Below are 22070 nucleotides of genomic sequence, written 5' to 3'. Positions count from 1 at the left end.
TGGCAGTTCACCACCCCAGACCCTGAAACACTTTGGTCTCATGGTCAGTTTAGTTACTGAGCTTGAAGATTCATTCTCAACACTGGAAACAAAAGTGATATATTTTACTTCTTCACACATTAAACAGCGAGGTTTATATTTTAACTCTATGACCGGTGTTTAGGTGTTATCTATCACATGATGACACCTAAACAATTTCCATGACAACAATCTAAAATAGATTCCTTTCCTGCATTACAGAATAGTTAATGGCCTAAATTATCTCCTACCTGGTTTAGTGTACTAATTTATATTTCATTTATATTTTAAATGAAGTGTCTCTGTGCTAGTACTGCCTTAAAAAGATCGCACGATATTGCCTTGTAGCACTATATATGAGAGAACCTCGATTTCCTTGTAAATTTTCTCAGTGTTTTGCAATTTCTTATTAACTGTTACCTGAAAAAAGAAAATTAATACCAATTAAATCATAAGCAAGCATAACCTGGAGTTTGCAGTCAGTGCAGTGGATACCAGGTCAGGTCAACATGCAAAAATGTGCAGAGACAAACATATCATTCAAAAATGACTTGCCTGCCTTTTTTCTTTACTGCCTAATCACACCGTACTTTACAGGAAACCTCTCAGACCATGCAATGACACAGATGATTGTGATTCAGTGTCTTGAAATCTCCATTTGTCATAATGAATCAGCGAATGAGAGAGCGATTTGAACATTGTCACTATTTGTGGTGAAGGTGGCTTCACAGCTTTGACTTCCAGCTCATTTTTCTTCTGTCATCCTTCACAGCAAATTGGATGCCTTCATTTATGACGCTGCAGTGCTAAACTACATGGCTGGCAGAGATGAGGGGTGTAAGCTGGTCACCATCGGGAGCGGCAAAGTGTTTGCCTCCACCGGATACGGCATCGCCATCCAGAAAGACTCAGGGTGGAAACGGGCCGTGGATCTGGCTATTCTGATGCTATTTGGAGATGGTAAGGACTGAAATGATGCAATATAGGAAATTAATAAATATTCTAGTATCTCATATCTCATATAACAATTATACAAGTTATGCAAGTCATTACAGTCTTAAAAGATTAGATAATTGTCGTGTAAATTTAGTTTTTAGAGATAATGATGTGTTTTTAGTGTCATAACCTCAGTGACTATTGCCTACTGCAGAGAGGGCTTAGGCAAGTAATGTTGTGATAGTGATATTACAGGCAAATTAAATAGACCATTACTTTTAAGAAACTTCTGCTGCAGCATTAATTTGTACAATAATCATTCAGGTTGAAAATAACAAAGTGAAGTCATGCTCTCATCGGGGTAGTAAAGCTGGAGTCATGGAAGGAGCAGTGACTCAGAAGGTGGCCGGTGCTCGCTACGGTGACAGCCCAAGAGCCTGCTGATGAAACCCAGCAGTCAGTGAGGCTGTCAAGCTGCAGGATGAGGCCTCCAGAGCCAGGTTGGCTCAGCGCAGGCCTTAATCAACAGCGCGGTACCAGCAGGCCTGAAAGGCTGCAGCTGCTGTGGCTGTAGAAATGAAAGCTTCAACAGGGGATGGTTTGGTTATTTGGTAGCTCGGGAGGTGTCTTTGCAAAAGCCCGCTTTAGCAAAGAAGTTAAATGTTGACCTTAACTGAACATTGCTAGAAGTAACGCTTGACAAAGGTGGTCTTGAAATGCTGAACCCTGTGGATGTTGTTCGATTGTTGTGATCGTTTTGTGTCTCCACATTGATTTCAGGAACAGGGCCTACGGACCGGCAGAGTGATTAGGTGGAAAAACCAAATTCCGATCGAACACCTTAAATATATTTGATTTGTTCAGGCTCGGTCTGGAGCACATCAGATCCTATACATATACGGTCCTATACATATATCAGTGACATGATTTGAATGTTTGTCTGCAGCAATAATGTATCGAAGGGGGTTTGATGCGTCATTTAAAATTCTACATTTTTATTTTGACTTAGAGTCAAAATAAAAATGTAGTAACTTTGCTTAGGTCAAAGTTTTATTTTTACCTTTCTAATATCGAACACCTGCAGATCATCCACTGTCTGAAATAAGCAGTTTTAGCACCTCTTCTCACTTTAAGCCTCCTTTACTATGATCGACTGCCCCTCATAAACACAAGGTATGGACAGCAGGTGGGTGTGTTCGTCTCAGGTGGGTATGGTTACCAGGTAGGTATTGTCTGGTGGGTATAGCCATCTCAAACAGAAGGCTCAGAAAAATAGGAATAGGGATGTCTACTGTCATTCACAAAAATCCAAAATTAGAAAAAAGTGGTCATATTTTATGTGAGCATACATACATACATATATGTATATATATATAGATATATATAGATATATATATACAGGTATGTCAGAAAAGAATAATAGGTCCACTTCAAAGTAAAGTCCTTCCCATTTTTTGACTGATGTACAGTTAAATGGATACAGACATATAAAAACTTTAAAGCTCAGTCTACAATGAAAAGTACATACATTTTTTAAAACCTTTACCACCTCCACTGGGTGATAAGTGATATGTGGAGGGAGTTCTGGGGCAGGCAGCACTGAGTGCTTATAACCACCAGATTTATCTTTCTTTAAATTGGTGCTGCAGCTTCATCATATATTATGGTGGCACCACTACACCAATATGGTATTATTTAAATATAAAGGAGGCCGAGTCCTGAATACAGGACTCAAAGGAGAGGAACTAGAAAATAATGGTGTTGACACCGTCTGTGAAATGTGATACTGTATGCATCACAGAGCAATGCTCTCAGTTTGTCGGTTGTGTTTTGTTTTAAGCTCCAGCTCCGTGTGTTTTGGGTGGTGACTGAAAGAAAGCAGCAGGGTGTTTGATGTCATTGTAAAAGAGTGATGATGATGAGAGCACTGATCCACGAGAGGCTTAGTATTGAGCTGCCACCCTCTACATGATCAGAGTATTGGGCCAGCAAACAAGGTTTGGGTACACGGTGCTGCTGCAAACTTTGCAACTCCTTTTGGATGAGGGTTGGCTACAAACTGCTGGCAGAGGTTCATGCAGTGAGATAGGTGATAAATGAAACTATAGTGAGCCTAGAATGAATTCAGCTTATCTGTATCACAGTCCTGTGAAAAACTAAGTACACTCCATTATACAATAGCTTGTAGAACCACCTTTAGAAGCAATAACTTGAATTGTTTTTTGTGTGATTTTGTCAGTCTCTCACATCATTGTGGGGGGATTTTGGCCCAGTATTCTTTCCACATTGCTTCAATTTATTGATTTTTGCACTCATTTGTTTATGCACAGCTCTCTTAAGGTCTGACCACAATATTTGATGTGTGGCCCTCCAAAAGTTGATTCTGTTCATCTGGACGTAGCGTTTTCAGTGGGAGAAACGTTTCGTCACTCATCCAAGTGACTTCTTCAGTCTCAGCTGACTGCAGCTTTCCCCAATCTTATAAACAGTACATTTGCATAATGACTGAAACCAGCCCACTGAAGGAACAATGGACTGAGAGGTCAGTTCCTTCATCGTGATTATGCAAATTCTCATGACCATTGATCAACAACCACTGATCAATGGCCATTAGTACCATTCACAGAAAGTTGGGGAATGGCAGCAATCACAGCATTGTAAGATACTCCTGACACATACGGGATCACTACAGGTTTTCGCTTAGTCAACGGTTGTCCTTCTTTCCTGGATCGGCTGGAGCTTTCTTTAGGTGCCTTCCCAGCTTTGAAAAATTTCCAGCTGGGATAACCACATTTACTCAGGGCCTTCTTGATGTGATGTTCTTTTGCTTCCCTGGCCGCTGTGTCTGTGGGGATGGTGTTGGCTCTATGTTGTAGCGTCCTGATGACACCCAATTTATGCTCCAGTGGATGATGAGAGTCAAACCTTAAATACTGATCCATATGCGTAGGTTTCCAGTACACATCAGCTTTTAGATCTCACAGTCTAAGAAGGCTAACCTGATGTGTGAATTGTAAATGGGCCATTGCAACAGCTTAGTTGTTTTCTTTTTCAGCTATTCTTTTATAGATTTGTTGGTCTGCTTGGGATCATTGTTCTGTTGCATGAACCAAGCTTTATGGAGTTCATGGCTGACTCAATGACAGCAGTGGTCCAAGGTCCTGTGGCTTCAAAACAAGCTCAAATCATCACCCCGCCACTACTGTGCTTGACAGTTAGCATGAGGTGTTTGCGCCGATATGCTGTTTCGAGTTGTGGTGGTTTTCTCCAAACATAGACTGTGCATTCTAGCCAAAAATCACCTTGGTCTCGTCTTTCCAAAGAACATTATTCCAGAAGTCTTGTGATGTGTTCAGATCCAACTTTGCAAACTTAAGTCGTTTTGCCATGTTCATTTTTTTGAGAGAAGCAACCTATCCAAACAAGCCACACTGGTTTGGGCTTGAAAAGGTATGAAAGGTATGAAAGTGTTGTGTCAATACATAACAGACAACTTAGCAAAGATTCTGCTGAAGCCTAATCAGAAATGGTCTCTTCCTTAAGAAGCCAATCTTACCATCTGGAAAGCATCTGATTGGCAACAGTTTCAGTTTTCAGCATGACAATGAGCCCAAACACTCAGCCAGTGCAGTAAAATCGAACCTGAATAGAAAAAATCTCAGTGTTGACGCTACCAGTCATGGATTGGCCTCCCCAGAGCCTGGATGGCAACACTGTTCAAGCAGTTTGGGATCATTTTGACAGAGAAGAGAACAAAAGGCAGCCAACATCCAAAGAAGAGCTTTGAATGTCTTTCAAGAGCCTTCAAAAACTTTTACTCAAGACTACTTAAAGAAACTACCAGAAAGCTTGCTTATGAAAGTTGAGGCTGTGTTGAAGAATAAAGGTGGTCATACCAAATATTGACTTTATAGTTTGTTAAAATTGTACTAATTCTGTTTTACTTATTATCTTTTCATCTGTGAATGCATGTTTCAGTAAACTTATTCCACATTTTCCAAGCAAAATTATAAAAAATGAGGGGTGGCTCAAGACTTTTGTAGAGTACCGTACTGTATTAAAAAAATTATAATGAAACTACCTGCCTTGGTCTTGGTAGTACCGTTACATTTTGTACATCAGGAAAAGTTGCATATAAAAGACAAAACTGTTCCTGATGTGAATCTTTGCCTTCAGAGAAAACACCTTCTCCACCTCGACTGATACCATGTCCTCCACACTGCTCACCTCACTACCTGCCAGATCCTATACTCTACAGCACGCTGACACACACTCACACATACACAGACGTGGCCTTCGAGGTGCTATCACTTTCCATTGTTTCGTGCGAGATGGATAAAGAGGTCAGTACGGAGAGAACATTCACCTTGGATCAGATCGTTTGGAGTCAGATTGATCCAGACGTCGACACACACTGTTGGGAACTTCCCGAGTGGCGTACATTAAAGTGCTGGCTTGTGAAAGGATGTGATTGTGACATGTAGCTGTGTGGATGCTTGAGTGTTGTGACACATCTCCACGAATTTATCCAAATGGAAGTAAAATCTTGCCGTGTACACGAGGCCAGCACATCAAACATTACCTCTCATTACCTCTTGCAGATTGTTTGGCTGTCAACACACATACAGGTTAAGAGATCAGACTCATCGATGTTTGCTCATTTCTGTTGCTTCCTGTTTGAGTCAAAATATGAACATGTTGTATGCAGAGAGGAAGGGGGTCAGTAGCGGCTTTGCAACAGGAAATAGTGGCACTGCATACAGAACAGCCAGGAATGATGCAGGATCAGGAGGAACAGGTAAAGGTGGAGGAGAGGGGTGGGGTGGGAACATTGAAAAATAAGAATAAGCAGAGTAATAGGAGAAGAATTTTAATCATAGATATTTCTTTCACATGATAAATTCTGCTCATTAATCTAATTTATCGTCAATTTGGTTCACACTCTACCAAAAAAAGTGCATACTATGCAGATTTAATAGCAGTAAGTATTCGGTTTGGAGAGCTGTTGCAAACTGTTTAGATGAATCAATCATGTAGAAGCTGAACATCTGTTTGGAAATTTAAAGGGAATCAATGAATTCCCATTTGTGCTTTGTAGACACAAGTCAGTTTAAAAAGTAGGTTAAACTATCAAATATTTCTCAGGCAATCTCCCACCACTTCGATCATTTAAATTTCCTTTTTGAGGCCATTTATTTCCTAAATCTTTCTGCCCTATTGTAACGTGATGCTCATTCCATTGTTTCTGCTCTGCTGATGTGACAGAAGTAGTTCTTTAATCACCAAAAGAAATCACCTTGCAATGGATTGCATTTCTCCAAGTTGAAAGGTTATACTCCAGGGGTCCCCAATCCCAGTGCACGAGGGCCGGTGTCCCTACAGGTTTTAGATCTCACCCTGGGTCCACACACCTGAATCACATGATTAGTTCATTACCAGGCCTCTGGAGAACTTCAAGACATGTTGAGGAGGTAATTTATCCATTTAAATCAGCTGTGATGGATCAAGGACACAGCTAAAACCTGCAGGGACACCGGCCCTCGTGGACTGGGATTGGGGACCCCTGTTATACTCCTTGTTTTAGTCCATCCAATGACTATCTGTGTGGTACTCATCAGAAAAAACTGTCAGCCCCCCACCTTAATACTACCACATAACACTGGGCTCCTCATCCCTCACTGAGGCTCCTTTTGGTCTTAATGTACCAACCTACTGTTTGTCCCAGCAAGTCTAATACTTTTAATTTATCAGTGGAGTCTCAAACACATGCACAGGTTTGCCTTGTTCATTGGCACTGGGTCTCTTACTCTTACCTCAACATATGGACACAGATGACATGCATATATTGTTTTTTAACATGCAGGGTTAATATTTTATCCTAAGCAACAATCTTTCCCTAAACCAAAGTAGTTTTTCGTCAATACACCCAAACAAAAATTAAATGAACACAAAAGTTAAAAAATGTAAGTAAAAACAGAATGCATCGATTTGCAAATATTCTAAACCCGTTTTATTCACAGTAAAATACAGAAGACATGAAATGTTGAAAGTGAGACATTTTAATATTTCATAAAACAAATATTAGCTCATTTTGAATTTGGCAGCAACACCTTTCATAAAAGTTGGGATGGGGGTAACAAAAGGCTGGAAAATTAAGTGGTACTAATAAGAAGCAGCTGGAGGAACATTTTGTAACTAATTAGGTTAACTTACAACAAGTCAGTAACATGATTGGACTATCGAGCGGCAGATGGCCGCCCATCCCTGAGCCTCATTCTGCTGGAGGTTTCTTCCTGTTAAAAGGCATATTTCCTTTCCACTGTCACCCAAGCGATTACACATGGGCGTCATGTGATTGTTAGGGTTTTCTCTGTATTATTGTAGGGTCTTTACCTTACAGCATAAAGTTGTAAAGTTGTTGTGATTTGGTGCCATATTAATAAAATTGAATTGAACTGTACTATAAAGAGAGCATGTTTGAGAGGCAGAGTTTCTCAGAGGCAAAGATGGACAGAGATTCCCCAATCTGCAAACAAAACTGTGTCTGCAAGTTGTGGAACTTCGAGCTAATTTGAGAATATTGTTCCTCAATGTAAAATTGCAAAACTGAATATCTAATCATGTATATTACATAATATCAGCAAAACATCCAGAGAATCTGGAGAAATCTCTGTGCGCAAGGGACAAGTCCATAAATCAACACTGTTTGTGATCTTTGGGCCCTCGGGCAGGACCGCATGATTCTGTAATCGAAATCACTGTACGGACACAGAAACACTTCCAGAAATCAGTGTCTGTGAGATGACTGCATCATCTAAAAATGTATGTTAAAGGTCTATCTTGCAAAAATGTAGTCATATATGAAAATGATCCAGAAACACAACATCTTTTTTTGGCCTAAGCTCTTTGAAAATGTAATAAGACCAAGTGAAAATGCGAATTTTGAATTTGAAATTCTTTTCGTAAAACATGGATGCTGCATTCTCCAGACCAAAGAGGAGAGGCTCCATCTGGCTTGTTATCAGAGCTCAGTTCAAAAGCCTAAATCTCTCATGGAATAGTGTTAGAGCAGAGCATTCTCATTCCCAACGCTTAACATACCGACGATTTGTAACAGCCAGTTCTAATGAACTGGAAAGGCACCATTGATGCTGAAATGCTGACTCAACTCGTGGCCCCGTCCCAACTCTGTTGAAACATGTTGCTGCCATCAAATTCAAACTGACCTTATTTGGTTCTTACATTTTCTTTCTTTAAACATTTGATATATTTTCTAAAGTGCAAAACACAAAACTCCCAAACGATCTACATGTAATCTGCTTGTATTAACAATACCAGCAATAATGAAAAAAAAAAAGTGCATATGATACAAATGTAAATAATCCAGAACCACTGAGCACTGGTTTGAACTGAGTCACTGTGCTCTGCTGCTTTGTGATATTTTCTATGTAAACTCAGCAGTGGGTACATGGTGTTTGTTCATACTTGTTTATCCATGTCTTTTTATTTATTTATTTTTTACTATTTGCCTCATTAGGTACAATAGTGAATTCAAAAAGTTCTTATTGGACTTTGTTGGTGTTAATTTGTTGATAGTGTTCACTGTGACTTGACAAACACTGCAATAAATGCACAGCACTCGTAATCGTGTAGGGAAAATCTGATGTCGTGTCAAACACTTCTCCCTGCCACCGCTCCAACCTCCTGATGCAGACTCTATTGTTCTATAAAACAGAACCATTATCTCGCTGTATTTAATCATCAGGACAATAGTGTTGAAGGACTTGTGTGTACTTCTGTGACACCCATCAAATCTGGTAGAAAAGCAGAATTTGACACCTCGGGAAACAAACACAGTGAACACGACCACACCTAGCTGTACAAACATTCACACACGTAATAGTTTTATGTAAGCAGCGGGAAAACACGTTATACACCCCATAAGCTCATACACAGATCAAACAAATCTCTCTGGACGTGTCCTCCCCCTTTAGTAATCTCCCCAGTGATGCAGAACTGGCGGCGACACAGTTTTTAGACGGAAACCCTTATCACATGACCATGCACACTTCCTCTCCTAGGACTGCAGAGTCCCAGCAGGCAGTTGTATTTTTGGTCCCCCCCCCACCAACACAACAAAGGGTTTAGCCTTGCATAAGCAATCCTTAATGAGGAGGCTTGTCTGGGGGGCATTCAGTCAGAATAACAGAACGTGACATTTGTTGCATGTACATGAGACCTGAGCTGTTTTTGGCATCAATGGCCCATCTAAAAAAAACCAAACAAGTGCCGTCTTGTTTTGCCCACATATTTATACATTTAGACACCTGCAAACCCATCTGCATGTCACACTTGACCAGCGCTTTTGACCGGTGTGTATGTGTCTCCAGGTGAGATGGAGGAGTTGGAGGCCCTCTGGCTGACGGGCATCTGCCACAATGAGAAGAACGAGGTGATGAGCAGTCAGCTGGACGTGGACAACATGGCAGGGGTCTTCTACATGCTCGGGGCCGCCATGGTTCTGTCATTCATCACCTTCATCTGTGAACATTTGTTCTACTGGCAGCTGCGCTTCTGCTTCATGGGCGTGTGCTCTGGAAAGCCCGGGGTCACCTTTTCCATTAGCAGAGTGAGTGTGCTCGTGTTGTATTTTAGGTCTGACCTCTGTCCTCCTGACAGAAAGATCACAGGAGTGGCTGTTTTAAAACCACTGGCTGTGGTTGAGGTGGATAGAGTCAGTCAGGGGAGATGCGATGACTCACCTGAGTTACCTGAGGCTTTTTTTTTTTTAGCTCAGGCTGTTGTTAATAACAAAAACAAGTTGAGAAATTCCAGTGATATAAAAAAATACTCCAGATAGCTGCTAGAGTCCATTATTATCTATTCAAAGTCAATTTAATACTGCCAGTCATAGACAAAGAAGGTGTTTATCCTTTATCCATTTATGTGCATTTCAGTGTCACCTTTGTTAGTTAACATCTATTACATATTTTATTTAGTAGAATTAATGCAACAAGAGGAATACATATTTTACTTTATTGGTGGATTACTTTAGAGATCATTGCAGGGCAGTAACATAACTGACCTCTGAAAGCACTCATATATGGGTTTACAACAGCTGCATCTTAAATAAATAACATAGGCAACAAATGTCCTTCCAGAAACTGATCTTACCATCTGGCAGCCATCTTGGTAACACCTCTGGGGAACTTATTTGGCATTTAATTTGAGGTCCGTGTTGCACTTAACATGGAGAAAGCCATAACTTTAATTGTAGTAGTTACCAGAACTGCATGTTCACATGAAATGGTGAAAAACAGCTTCAAAAGACAGCACTTACACTACACATATGAGAAGTTACAGCATCTAGGAGCGACAACAGCAACTCGTCCTAAAGAGCACAATGCTGTAAAAGAGTAAATGCTGTGCTAAATCACATGATCAGTACAGTAAGACAAGAAAATCTGAGTGAAGTTGGGTGCATTTTTGTCTTTTCTATGATGACAAGTCGATACATTGATGTTGAAGCTCTGCTGTTCACATGTCAGTGCAAAAACAGAAAAAAGAAGAAAGGACGTTTCATGGCCCTGATGTTCGATCCCGCAGGTGCTTCTCAGCAGGCCAGGTATAAGTACAAAAAAGAGAAACAAAACCCAGGAAAACTTTCAAAAAAGTAGTGTAAATACAACTGTAAAGAAGTACTGAGACACTTTGTCATCAGCTAAACACCCGATAACGCCCATCAACTCTAACACAAACGGCTTATGCTGTATTTTTATCAGTTTGGCTTTGTTATATCTTCCTCCCTTCACCTCCAACCGGTCATGGCAGATGACCGTCCCTCGTCGAAGACAGCCTTGTTCTAGGTTTGTTCCTGTTAAAAGGGAGTTTTTCCATCCTGCTGTCAAAAAGTGCTTGCTCATAGGGGCATGAGCACATGGAGTCATATGATTGTTGGGGTTTTCTCTGTTTTCTCTGTATTATTGTAGGGTCTCTACCTTACAACATAAAGCACTTTGAGGCATTTTTTGTTGTAATTTGGTGCTACATTAATAAAACTGAATCGATCGGTTCTTTGGAAATAACAAATGACCACAAAAAGTAGGCATTTCAGAGGCTTGACACAAACTGTTTGTTATCCAAATCTGAACAGCAAATGTGCTTCTGTCTGTTAGAAATAGCTGCACTTGGAGCTGAGGTGAAAAGCGAGCCATCGTCAAGAGGCGAGACACAGAAATCATTAAGATGTGGACACATTTTCAGAGCCTCTCTCCTGGAAGTCATTCATTGTGCCGTGCTTGTTTGTAAGCAGAGGGAAGTGAGTTAGCATGCTAAAAATGAAACCTGAGAGAAGCGGAACCCTTTTTTTACCTTGTCACCTCCTCACCATGTAAATTGGGTCCATATAAATAGTCATTTGAGGTGTCAAGCATTTGCATAATGTTACCTTTTAAGAAGCAGGTTGCTGTTGTATGCAAATTGCCTTAGTTATTATTGCCCGGGAAAAAGGGACACTGCTGTTTATGTGTTTGGTCTTAAGGATGAAGGTGTTTCTAATTGTAAGGTAATCTGGTTTACGCCTACTCGGAATGACCAGAAGGACAATAAAAGAGAGTACAGGCCATAAGCGCTACTGAAGCACACTGACTTCTCTGTTTTTGAATTGGTAGCAACCTCCATCTGTGTTAGATTTTTTTTTTTTTTTTACAAAGCATAAGAAGAGCGTGTTACTTGTTGAATTAAATCAATTTTAAGTGCAGACAAATTTCAGAATTGCCTCCTACAACTCAAGAGCGGTTTAGTCAAGCAGATGTCTGTCAAACATTTCCATGCCTGTTTGAAGATTGTAGCTGCACTGCGAGAAAGGAGAAATATTTCCAAATGGCAGGGCAGGTCACATAAAGCAAGAAGGTGACAAGTGATGGGACAGCAAGGGGCTAAAAGATTCGGGGACAGATCAAAAGATAAGTTAGCAACAGTCATGATAAAAGAATAAAACTGGTAACAGGACAAAGAGTAGCAGAGAACAGACACAGCGGTGTGCCAAGAACCTGTGTTTCATTACCTTTCACTGCAGCTGTAGTAGCAATAGATGCAGACAGATAAAGACAGACAATCCCATCGGAGCGGCTGCTGCTCACCAAAGCACCCGGAAACGGAGATAAGGCAGACCCAAAGACAGAATGGAGGCATAAAGGAAAAGAGGGGGGTGGGGGTGGTTGACGAATCACATTCATGAAAGTGACTAAGAGGCAGACGGAAACTGTTTCTGACAAGTTGACGCCTTTGAGGAATACTGGCCTGCACACTGGCTGGTGGGTAGTGCGTCCTCGACCTTTCAGAGTTGGCTGTTGCCTAAACCAGAGATTCCCCCAGCCCCCATTTAAATATGCTTGTTTGACTCCACTCGCAAAATCTTCCGCTCACATGAAAATGCTGCTTCTATTACCAACCATAGCAAACACACACACACACACACACACACACACTGACCTTCTGAGTAAAATTTAGTCAGTGGTTATATCTCTTACCTGTGAGACAAAAGTGATTGATCCCTATTTTTTTGTTCCTTTGTTTGTTTGTTTCTAAAGAGAAACAAGTAAGTAGAAAGACAGCAAAGCGAGTGTCTGCTAAATTTAAATGACATTGATCAAACCTATTGACTCACTTGCTCCCCTTGTGATATCAATTAAGGCTCTGATCTGCTCTGTCTCTTCTCACTCAGTTCTCTGGGTCTGAGGTTGAGGGCTGAGCAGCAGCTGTGAGGGTCCTCGTCGTTCCCCAGAGAAAATTCATTTATGAACTCAGACCCTATTACTGTTTAATAGTGTGTAAACAAGAGGGTGGTCATAGAGAACATGGCAATGCATTAACCTCTCTGCCTCTGCCTGTTTCTGTTTGCCTCCCTCTCTCCCTCTCTCTCTCTCTGTCTGTCTCTGTGTCTGGTATCTGCCTCTGTCTCTCTTAACATTAAACCCTCTTCTGGTTCTTGACTCGTTACTCCTGCCACACATTTTGCTGTTATTGTGATCTCTCTTGGGAATCATACCTTATCACACTCACTCTTTCTTCCTTCCATGGTCTCACCCTCTCTTTATCTCTCTCTACCTTCCCTTTTCTTCTCATTATCACTCTGCAGGGTATCTACAGCTGCATCCATGGAGTCCAAATCGAGGAAAACAAGTCCATCATAGACTCCCCCTCATCCACCATAAAGAAGAACATGAACAACACTCACTCGAACATCCTGCGGTTGCTCCGCACTGCCAAGGACATGACTGCCGTTCCGGGCGTTAACGGCTCTCCGCACGCCGCCCTGGAATATAGCCACAGCGGCCGCGAGTCGGCTATATACGATATCCAGGAGCACCGGCGCAGCCTGGTGGGTCACCCTGTAGACTGCAAGTCTGCGCCACCCTACATGCCAGAGGACAACATGTTCAGTGACTACATCAGCGAGGTGGAGAGGACTTTTGGCAACTTGCCCCTGAAGGACAGCAACTTGTACCAGGACCATTACCGGCACCACCACCCGGCTCTGGGTATGTCCGGCCCCCCGCCAAATAGGCCGCGTAGCTTAGGCAGCGCTAGCTCGTTGGAGGGGGGCATGTTCGATTGCGACAGTTTGGGGGGAGGGGTAGCGCCTATCTTCACCACCCAGCCCCGCCCCTCCATGACTCACAGGAATACCAGTAAATTTGACCTGATCGCTGGCCACACCCCTGCGGATTCCAGCCAGGGTGGGTTCAAGGGCAGCAATGTGTACGGCAGGTTTTCTTTCAAAGGAGGTGCATCCAGCACGGGGCTCATCGGGGGGCATGACAGGTACTGTGGGGGTGGGGGAGGCTCAGGTGGTGACGATGGGAACATTCGCTCTGATGTGTCGGATATCTCCACGCACACCGTCACCTACGGCAACCTGGAAGGAAACGCCAAGCGGCGTAAGCAGTACAGGGACAGCCTGAAAAAGAGGCCAGCCTCTGCCAAGTGCAGACGGGAGCAGGACGAGATAGAGCTGAGCGGCTTCAGGAGGAGACCCCACCACCACACCGTCCACCACCACTTCCCCCACGGGCCACAGGCACACCGCACGGTCTCACCTCCCCTGGAGCGGAAGAGGGGAGGAGGAGGGGGTAATGCTTCACCTTACTTATTCCGCAGGGATAAAGAGAACCTGAGGGATTTCTATGCGGACCAGTTCCGCTCCAAGGAGGGCAAGGCCATGTGGGAGCAAGAGGGTGGAAGTGGTGTGGGCGGTGGTAGCGGTGGTGGTATCTGTAAAAGCTTAGTGCCTGTGGAAGACTTCCTCAAAGGTAAAGAAAAGAAATCGGATGGGCTTGGCCCGGTGTCGGCAGGGCAGCAGGCCCACACCTGCTGGGAAAAGGGGGTTTCAGGGATAGGAGGGGGTGGCATAGCAGGGGGTGACTGGGAGTGTCGTAACTGCCACAGTGTGTGCCACCATAGTGGAGGAGGCAGCACTTGTCCAGTTAGTGGAGTTGGGGGGACCAGCAGTCGTCCCAGCTCCGCCACATCCAAACGCTGTGACTCCTGTAAGATTCAGCCGAGCAACCTTTATAACATTAGTGAGGATAACAACATGATGTTCACTGGAGTTAAAGGTAGTGTAGGACCCAGCCAAACACAAACTCAGGCACAGCGCAGGAAGCTAGGGCCAGGTGGGAGGGTGTTACGGAGGCAGCACTCATACGACACATTTGTGGACCTGCAGAGGGAGGGGGCAGGTCGCATGGGGATGGGTGGGGGCATTGGGGGGCAGTTTCAACAGCCCCGGAGTGTGAGCTTGAAAGACAGAGATCGCTTCATGGAGGGCCCCAGCCCTTATGCTCACATGTTTGAGAGGTATTCAGGTGATAGAGAGTCTCCCATGTTTGGAGGGATAGGCGGGGATAGGGCCAAGGGAGGCTCCTCCTGCAGTTTGTTCCGTGGAGGCGAAGGTGGGTTGCATCGGCGGTCGGTGGGGGAAAGAGACCTGAGGGACAGAGATAGAGCTATGATGGGAGGTGGGGGCTGTGGTGGTGGTGGTGGTGGTGGTGGTAGCAGAGGGGCCGGGACTTACTCCTTGTCTAAATCTCTCTACCCAGATAAGGTGAACCAGAATCCCTTCATCCCAACCTTCGGCGACGACCAGTGTCTTTTACACGGTGCCAAACCGTACTACATCAAAAAGCCACAGACGCAGCAACAGCAGCAGCAGCAGCAGCTTCTCAACAACAGCCGAGGAGGAGGGGACTTCCGCAGCTCCATGGGAGCGACTTCCTATTTGCCCGCGTCCGCCACAGCTGGGGTGATGTCCAATGTGGCCCCCAGGTTCCCCCAAGAGTTGTGTCTGGGTGGGGTGGGAGGGCCCATGGGGAACCACCACGGGGGCAACAAGCTACTGCCTGGGGGCAGGGACACGTTAGGTTTGGGGCAGGGACAGAGACCATTCAACGGTGCCAGCAATGGACACGTTTATGAAAAGCTCTCCAGCATTGAGTCAGACGTTTGAGAGCGAAGACAGTGGAAGAAAGAGAGAGTGAGAGGGAGGAGTTGAAGTGGGCGAAGAAAATGAGGGGAAGAGGAAAAAGCAGAAACAGCACAGGCTGATGACCTCTCTGCGTGAAGAAAATGGCAAGGCACAATTGTGTGTATGTGTGTGTGCGCGCGCGCGTGTGCTGTTCTCACTCCACTAAATGGAAAGAATTTGGACAATGCGCACAGGCCACTGCCGGCTAAGCTGTGGTGAAGTCCGGCGGGAGACAAGTTTTTAATGAGAAGAGAGGATTCTGGTGCTGCTCCGATGCTCAGTGAAAGATCTAAAGGGAGGGAGGGAGGAATGGGAGGGAAGTAGTAGGGAAGGGGGGGTGAAATCAAATTTCCAGCCTCTGCTCTCGTCACATGCTCTTTGTCTTTCCCTCCCTCCTGCAGCTCCTCAACACCAAAACAAACGTTTTGTTTAGCAACGGAAATACAATCATGAATGAGAAATCAACACTTCTGCAGAAGTAACAGGGTACACTAACAATAACTGTATTGATAATGTTAATAATATTATTGAATATTATTCCAGTGTTTAATGATGATCGGTTTGGATTGTTTTTAAAGTTTATTTATTTGAATAGTTCATGTTACATATTTGTATGATGTTAATTCTTTCTTAGCTTACCAATTTACAGGAGTCTGATAGACCCGATGTCGATACAGATCTTTTTTTTCGTGGGGGGTGAGGGTGAGGGGGGGTTCCTGTAATTTGGACTCTTCTTTGCTATCAATTCTTCATGTTTATTTGTTTTGGGTTTTTTTACTTTTCTCACCTTTGATTGCCGTGAAGTGTATGTGAAAGGCATGATTTGCTGAGTACATCGTATGTACTTGGAAAATTTGCAAAGGTCTTTTTTTTCTCAGCTGCAGAAACGACATCATCATACTGATTTGCCGTTTTGCCGTCATTTCTTTCTGCCTGGCAGTTCCAAATGGGTCTCACATTTTGAGCTGGATGTGCCTTAAAGGACTAATACTGATTCTCCATCTATCTTCTGTTGGAAAGACAGATTCACCTGCGAGTAATTAATCAATTGGTTTGAAAACTGAACATCCAAGTCACCATTTCCGATACGAGAGCAGAGTCCGAGGTGTTTAGCTGACTGTATAACACAAAGCTAGACACAGAGGAAGCTTAAATATGCACTTTGATCCCCGACCAATAAAAGAAAGCAACGGCAGGATCGCACAGTTAAAATACAGAATCGTTTTCTTGTATTAACACCACAGTTAATCTAACCACAAGTAATTTTCCTTGAAATCATTTACCTCCACAAGCTTCATCACTCCTCCCCTCCTCATAACAGATGACCCAGAAGTCAACTATCCATTAATTATGTGTAAATCGTATTTAATGTCCGCTTGTTGCTGCCGTGGCGTTTCATTGGGTCTGGCTCAATTGGCCGTGACAGTTTTTCTGTTCAGGACAGGAACATAATGGACTTTCAGAGAGAGGCCTCTGTTTCTGGTATGAGCAGTTAATTTTTTTATGATTACTGTTACAAGCCTTCCCTGCCACATTAGATAGTCACATTTGAGGAATGGCAAGAGGGGTTTATCACTGTATTGTGCAGGTGTCAATGACCACAGCGGGCTCGTGAATTGTTTTTAATACACAGTCCCACATAATTATCTCATAACTCATAACAGTGCCACTGCAGTCTAAAAGACACTTTGCAGAGGGTCTGTAGATTAAAAAAAAAGTTTGCAGTCAGCTTAGCTGAGCATAAAGATTGAAGATAACAAGGGGAAGTGGCTAACCTGGCTCTATCTTGGAATAATAAAATCCACATATCAGTGCCTCTAAGGCTCACTAATAACATGTTGTATCCTATTAGTTTAATTACCTCAAATTGACATGTATAAATACTTTTTCAGAGAGCTTGTAAGCTGTTGCCATGCCAGAAACTTCCATTTTTAGCACATCCAGCCAAAGGTCCAATAAGCTTCTGCCACGGTGAAGCATCCATCCACAATTCAAAAGAATCGCTACTCCTCCGAAAGTATTAGTTAGATTTCAGTGAAATGTGCACACAGTGATCCCCTAATCAATCAACCAGATAGTGCTCAAGGTCAGGGTCACATGTGTAGGGCTCATAAGCCTAAGGTTTATTAGCAAGACAGTGACTACTGTTTTATACTCCTGTTTTGAAGCCTTAATTCAAGTGTTATTGAACTCACCGTCTGTTTTTATTTCTTTCTGGAAGCAGAAGTGACTGTTAGCATGGTGAATCTATTCACTGGATGTATAATTCATTGTAGGGATACCGCTCCTCACCTATAAGAGCGCAGTAACATAGAAATAAAATACCAGATGTTATGGACAGTTTGTTACAGCATGTACTTTCTTTACTAATTTTATTAAAATTGCTTCAAAAGCCACAAAAACAGTCAAAATGTCCAGTTTACTGACTCAGTTTGAATTAGCTGAAGTTAACCCTAGCACACAGCTAGTAGCCTAGCTTAGACTAGCCCCTCCCGCTGTCATTCCAAACAGCAAATTATGTGTTGGCTAACTATAAGATTTTATTAAATTTAAATGGATGAGTTATACAAAAGAACCTCTTCCAATTTATAAAAGAAAAAATAAGCTATAAAGACCAAAAACTGTTATTTTTTTAACAAATTTATTTTTGATGTAAAGTCAGCCAACTTAATATGGAAGTCTATAGAGAATTGTTTACCTCGAAACGCCATTAAAGGAACTACAAATCAAATTCAGCTTCATTTTTCAGCCCTGGGCTTGCTGGTTGGTCTCCAGTTTATGCTAACCCAAGCTAACTGACTCTAGCTTCATAATATCAACCTTCTAATCTACATTAGCAACATGTCAGCTTTTTCCTCAAGGTTATTATCATGCAGTGGACCTGGATATATAATAAATGTACCCCTCTGTGAACTCGGCCATCCTTTCTACACTCATCATTAACAAATCCCTCAAATAAAACATAAAAAAGAAATCTCAGTATGTTCTGTAGCCTTGATTTCTCCCCCCACCCGGCCCTAATCTGTTTCACATGCTGAGATTTTTGATGAAGAAGAGAATTTGCCCTCAAGTTCAAGGTTCTGTGTGGATTGTGTCAACTGCAGACTTTTGTAAGGGGGGGAAACAGAGTAAAGAGATGAAAGCGCACTAAAATAAGGTGGGACGCTGTGTGAAAAACACCACCTTTATTATCAATTGACTTATTTTTATGTTGCTAAAAAAAACAAAACAGGCAGCTTCCAAATCCACGTCAGACTCAGATGATCTCTGCTCTGACTGAATATGAAAGTGGAAACTAAGTTGTGTATTTCTTAAGTTTCCTGCTCTCTGTCCTTTAAATTGTATTATTATTCATGAAAAGTATATTCTACTTAAAGTCACTGGTCCAGTTTGACTTGAAGTCATGTTGCCAAACCAAATTTTGATATCTACAAAGCACAATCCTGTCTGAATGGATCTAATACTTAGTTTGTAGAACATCCCGGTAAATTTTTTAGAAGACTTTCCTTCTCTTGGTGGACAAGTCAGTATGTATGATACAAGGGTGATGACGGGGGGCGGGGGGCGGGGGGTGTCCAGTGTTTGTAAGCACTTGCATGTATACACTTTTCTTTATTTCTGTTTTTTAACTTTCAATTTTAGCCCAAAAAATGTGTGTTTTTGAATGATATTTGGAATTTTATCACTTTCACTGGTACTGATGATCCATGTAGTACTATAAGTGTGTGTGTGTGTGTGTGTGTGTGTGTGTGTGTGTGTGTGTGTGTGTGTGTGTGTGTGTGTGTGTGTGTGTGTTTTTGTAAGAGAAGAGCGATCTAAAAGTCAAACTTTTTCGGTTTTACTCAAATGCCGAATCTGAGTAAAACTTTTCACTATGGTAAAGATAGAAGACACTTTTCTTTTTCTTTTTTTTTTACTGTTAACCTTATATAACTTTCTTGATAGTTTGTGGCTCAGTTCTTGCTTTACACACTCGCTGTCACTTAAAAAACCTTTTTTTTCCTCTCATTTCAACAGTTTTTTCCCTTTTGAATATAGCTCATTATTTCTGTTATTGTATGTGCCTGAAAACATACGCTTGATTACCTCTGTGTGTGCTCATATGGAAGAGAGACAGAGTGTGTGTGAGAGATATAGCTATTTGTTGTACATGTACTATAAAGCTGTATGTAAATACTTTACCTCACGCTCATGGACTTTTGATAAAAACCTGTACAAAACAACAGCAGAGAGTACATCTATTTGGGATAAATCTTTCATTCTGAGGTCCCCAACGCAGAACTGCTTTTTGTAATGACTTCAGGCCAGGATACATGCAGTCATTTATTATCACACAGATAGTGAACACATTTAACGAGTGTTGTGTTTTGGGGGGTTTTTTGTTGTTTTTTGACCAGTTAAGAAGGCTGTTTTTTTTCCTCGCGAGGGGAGATCGTAAGGCACCGTCAATAATTGCTACCCAGAAAGCACAATAGATTATCTATTGCATTTTTACAGAGGTGTGGTCTCTTTTTTTTGTCCCTCTTTAGCTAAATCTTCTGTTATGTTGTGTTTGGTCACAGAGGAGATCGAACAAATCTATTCCCGAGCTGTACAGATTGTGAAAAATGTACATATGTCAAAAAATCTAGTTCATCCTTGCATTTTTTTGTATGGAGAGAAATTACTTGTGTGCAGAGAGTATTTCAAATTTGATTGAATATTTAGTAATATTGAAAAATGAGATTAAACACAGTCAATGTGAAAATAAGTGCTGAGAAATATTATTCTTCTGTCTCTTTGGAATAAAAGTGTTAAGTATTAATAAAAAATAAGAAATTTCAGCTGGTTGGTCTTTTCTTTTTCTCCTGCAGTTTATGTGCATGTCTGTAGATCGACCATGATGTCACACGAAGGGATCACATTGCTGTGTCCATGTGCGGTCCTGTGACATTATGGCTGCTGCAGAATGCCATCTTTTTTGCTCTTTCATTGCATCTTTTGCTTGTCATTCTCTGTCTTCCAATAAGCAGGACTCTCATCTTGTAATGATGATGCTAGTCAACCGTGTTGGACAAGAGTTTTTAGAGAGCAGTGGGAAGAGAAAAACCACAAAGAGGCATGAGAGAGGCAGAGGAGATAAGGAGAACAAAAAATAATGGGAGATGTATTGAGGGAAGGGAGAAGTGATGCAAACTGAACCGAGCAGCAGAGATCAAAGCCCCCAAAAACCTCTCTCTCCCCCTCCCCTTACTCTTCAGACTCTCTCTTTACTCTTGTCCAGCAACAGGAGTTATTTAAAGAAACCAGCCGGTTTGAAAATGTACCGATGCCTTGCCTACAGATTTGGAGGGAAGGTTTTTTTTAAAAAAAACAGCTGCAGTCCTGGATGGTTGAACAGAACAAGGTGAGGCAAAGGTAGAAATAACCTTTTCATAAGTTAATCAGCTTCTGAAAAAGAAAAAAAAAGAAAACATAAGCCTTTTTTTTTTTTTTGCTTACTTCTTCGATCCCTCCATCAACCCAACAACCCCAGGATGCATTGCAACACATGTAACTACTTCTTGACAATTAACTGTTACCTAGCAACTGGCTCTTTTTGCAGAGATGGGGAGGGGTGTAGAAAGAGAGACGGGGAGGGAGATTTATACAGTATTCCCACGGCATCTTAACTGGATTGGATGCAACAATGCATTGACAATACAGTACCAAAATGGAAAGTACAGCCTGAGCTGAACGCCCACACGTAGCAGCGAAGGGGGTGGTGGGAGGTGTGGTGGTTTGATATACAGATTACAGTATGGGGGGGGGATCAGTGGTGGAAGATTTAAAAAAGGAAGGAATTAGGGTGCAGCTGCAAGTTGAAAGTGAGAAAAAAAAAGGAGAGAATGGACACGCCACCCTGCAGTATGAGATGAGGATGATAAGTGAAGTTGTAGAAGAGGAGTAGGGAGAAACTGGTTGCTGTAGAAACACTTGGCAAAGTTTTAATGAAGGCATAAAGTTCGCTGTCTGCGCTCAAGACACGCACACACACGATCACCATACGCAAACAAACATTATAATTATGTTAGAAGACAATAGGCACCCCCTGCTGGGCCCACGAGGGTCGTTCCTGGACTTCAGCTGAAATAAATAAATAAATAAATAAATGAAGATCATCCTCCGTGAATCGGTGTAAAGCCGCGTGTGATTACGGCGGCAGACGAGCACTGACACCCTGTGGCAAAAACAGGGCATCCGCCTCGTTAGGACACGCACAGGTAGCAGGAGAACAGCCTTCATCTGCAGCGTTGCAGACGTCCACGCCTCTCACTGTCAGCCCCATGTGTGCGGTTAGGCGGTTAGGTGTCTGCCTTTCAAAGGTTATTTGTGTAATAAATATAGGCTTGAATATTAAATCAAGTGTAATGTCACTTAATGTTTCCATGAATAAAATGAATTGCGCTGTCGACTTATTTTAAGGGTGTATTTTTTCCTGTTTTGGGCATTTAAAAAAAAGTTTGCCAAATTATCTAAAAACCTCTATTTTTATTATGTCCTCTGCACGCAGGACTCACGGTGAGTTACTCTGGTCTAGAAGAAAGACGGAAACCCCGACGATTTTCAT

The 22070-nt window shown here is 42.3% G+C and overlaps 1 protein-coding gene across 1 annotated transcript in view; it reads left to right on the top strand.

Annotated features, from left to right (window-relative positions):
* grin2bb (glutamate receptor, ionotropic, N-methyl D-aspartate 2B, genome duplicate b) overlaps positions 1-15463 on the top strand; it is a 59542-nt gene extending 44079 nt beyond the window's left edge. The window contains exons 12-14 of the mRNA XM_039613494.1: positions 791-978; positions 9345-9583; positions 13094-15463. Coding sequence (XP_039469428.1) covers positions 791-978; positions 9345-9583; positions 13094-15463 — 2797 coding nt within the window. The remainder of the gene's footprint in view (positions 1-790; positions 979-9344; positions 9584-13093) is intronic.
* The last annotated feature ends 6607 nt before the right edge of the window (positions 15464-22070 follow it).

The sequence above is a fragment of the Oreochromis aureus genome, linkage group 6 (assembly GCF_013358895.1).
Source record: "Oreochromis aureus strain Israel breed Guangdong linkage group 6, ZZ_aureus, whole genome shotgun sequence".
Classification (NCBI taxonomy): domain Eukaryota; kingdom Metazoa; phylum Chordata; class Actinopteri; order Cichliformes; family Cichlidae; genus Oreochromis; species Oreochromis aureus.
This window is presented reverse-complemented; position numbering and strand designations above follow the sequence as displayed.